Below are 2,477 nucleotides of genomic sequence, written 5' to 3' on the forward strand. Positions count from 1 at the left end.
CTCCTAGGACGCGATTCTCCCGGAGCGCCTTGTTGGCTTGGAGCGGAACTCTTCGGGGAGTGAGACTGAGCCGCTAGCGCGCAGACCTCCCGGGCCCGGCCAACACCCCGCCCGGACCAGCCGACTAACCCCTATCCCGGCCCGGCCCACGAGCGGGTCTCAGAGCTCCAGCGCTGCACCTCGCATCCCTCGCGTGGAACCCCGCCCTCCACTAGTCCCCCAGCCCGGCGGGCGGAGGGCGGGGCGGGCCGGGGCGGGGCGCGCGGGAGGCGGAGCCAAGTCGGGGAATCCTGCTCCCAGCGAGCGCCCGACCCTGTAGAGCAGTCGCGCTGTCCGAGGGCCCCCGCACTGGGGGCGGCGGGGAACCCCAGAGCGGCCGAGCCGGGAAGGATCCCGGAGCTGAGCGAGGCGCTGCCACCGCCTCCGCGCCGTCCCCGCGGTCTGGCAGGTGCCCGGCCACCCTTTCTCCGTCCGGCCGCCAGTTCCCGCGGTCCCGCCATCAGCTCGCCCTCCGGTCTCCCGCACGCCATGCAGCCACCGCCGGCACCGCGTGTGTAAGCGCCCGCCGCAGGCCATGCTGCCCCTCCTCGCCGCGCTGCTGGCCGCCGCCTGCCCGCTGCCGCCCGCTCGCGGCGGGGCCGCGGACGCGCCGGGCCTCCTCGGGGCGCCCCCCAACGCCTCCGCCAACGCGTCGTCCGCGGGCGAGCCCGCCGCCCCGCGGCTGCTGGCCGCGGCGGCTCCCGGACCCCCCGAGCGCGCGGGCCCGGAGGAGGCGGCGGCGCCCTGCAACATCAGCGTGCAGCGGCAGATGCTGAGCTCGCTGCTCGTGCGCTGGGGCCGCCCGCGCGGCTTCCAGTGCGATCTGCTGCTCTTCTCCACCAACGCGCACGGCCGCGCCTTCTTCGCCGCCGCCTTCCACCGCGTCGGGCCGCCGCTGCTCATCGAGCACCTGGGGCTGGCAGCGGGCGGCGCGCAGCAGGACCTGCGCCTCTGCGTGGGCTGCGGCTGGGTGCGCGGCCGCCGGCCCGGCCGCCTCCGGCCCGCCGCTGCCGCCGCCACCGCCGGGGCGCCCACCGCGCTGCCCGCCTACCCCGCGACCGAGCCCCCCGGGCCGCTGTGGCTGCAGGGCGAGCCGCTGCATTTCTGCTGCCTGGACTTCAGCCTGGAGGAGCTGCAGGGCGAGCCGGGCTGGAGACTGAACCGCAAACCCATCGAGTCCACGCTGGTGGCCTGCTTCATGACCCTGGTCATCGTCGTGTGGAGCGTGGCCGCCCTCATCTGGCCGGTGCCCATCATCGCCGGCTTCCTGCCCAACGGCATGGAGCAGCGCCGGACCACCGCCAGCGCCGCCGCCGCCCCCGCCGCAGTGCCCGCGGGGACCACCGCCGCCGCTGCCGCCGCCGCTGCCGCTGCCGCCGCCGCCGCGGCCGTCACCTCGGGGGCAGCGACCAAATGACTCGCTCCGCGCCTCCCTGCGTCCGCCCGGCGTCCGTGCCCTCGGGGGGCCTTTCCCGCCGGGAGACTCGGCCCGCGTGCTTCGTGCTGTAGTGTCCGTTAGTTCTTCGGGGGAGGGGGTCGCCAGAGAGGCTCGGGCGCCTTTGAAAAGCCAGGTCTGTGCGTTGCTCTGGCTCCGAAAAGACGCCAGCCAGCCCTTGTACCCACCGAGGGGAGGGGTCCACAGCTGGGAGACGGAGCGGAGGGAAATGGGGCCCTTTCTCCTCTATTGCATCTCCCTGCCTCCTCCCTCCCACACCCACGTGCCCTATATTCATGGCAGAAAATGACCAAATCCTGTGTATTTGTTTTATATATTTAATAACTGTTTTAAATGAAAGTTTTAGTTAAAAAAATCAAATTGCTATTGCTGTAGTAAGAGAAGTTCTTTGTATCTGAACACAGTATTTGAAGTTTGTTTGTTTTTTAATTTATTTAAAAGGGGGAGGGGCATGGGAATGACTTAACACTGATATATTGTTACCGCTGGAAATGAACTTTATGGACCTTTTCCAAGTTGATCTCTCCAGTGACGTGTCCTGGTGGGCGTTTCTTCTTGTACTGTGTTTTTTTGGCTTTTAATACAGACATTTTCCTCCAGAGTTGCGTATGTAGCTTTTTCTTTATTTGACTTACAAGATGTCCCCCTGAAATGTGGAGGGAGGGACTCTTCAAAAAGTTAGAGAAGGGCCAGTTCTGTCTCCCTTACCTGTCTGGGAGAGGTGGGAGATGGGAGCCAGGTTGCTAGCCCTGATGGCAATGGTTTTGCCTGGCACCACACTGCCCCCATCCCCACCTCTCAGCTCACTGACATTTGCCATGGTGGCATACCGGGTTTTCTGTTGATTTATCGCTTTACCCACTGACCCAAGCTCAGCAAAGCAACCCAGCAAAGTGCCAAAAGTGGAAAAATCAATACCATATTCTGAGCCGGGTGTCTCACAGAAATGACTCCTTTTCAAAAGCATGTGAATTTCCTTTTC

General features: G+C 65.6%; 1 protein-coding gene across 1 annotated transcript; it reads left to right on the forward strand.

Annotated features, from left to right (window-relative positions):
- The first annotated feature begins 288 nt into the window (after positions 1–288).
- Positions 289–2,087, forward strand: TMEM158 (transmembrane protein 158). Its single transcript, XM_080674045.1, has one exon. It carries the CDS (start codon positions 575–577, stop codon positions 1,454–1,456), a length of 882 nt encoding a protein of 293 aa, XP_080530171.1. The 5' UTR covers positions 289–574; the 3' UTR covers positions 1,457–2,087.
- Positions 2,088–2,477: the final 390 nt, after the last annotated feature.

The sequence above is a fragment of the Plecotus auritus genome (genome assembly GCF_963455305.1).
Source record: "Plecotus auritus genome assembly, chromosome: 6".
In the NCBI taxonomy this organism is placed as follows: Eukaryota; Metazoa; Chordata; class Mammalia; order Chiroptera; family Vespertilionidae; genus Plecotus; species Plecotus auritus.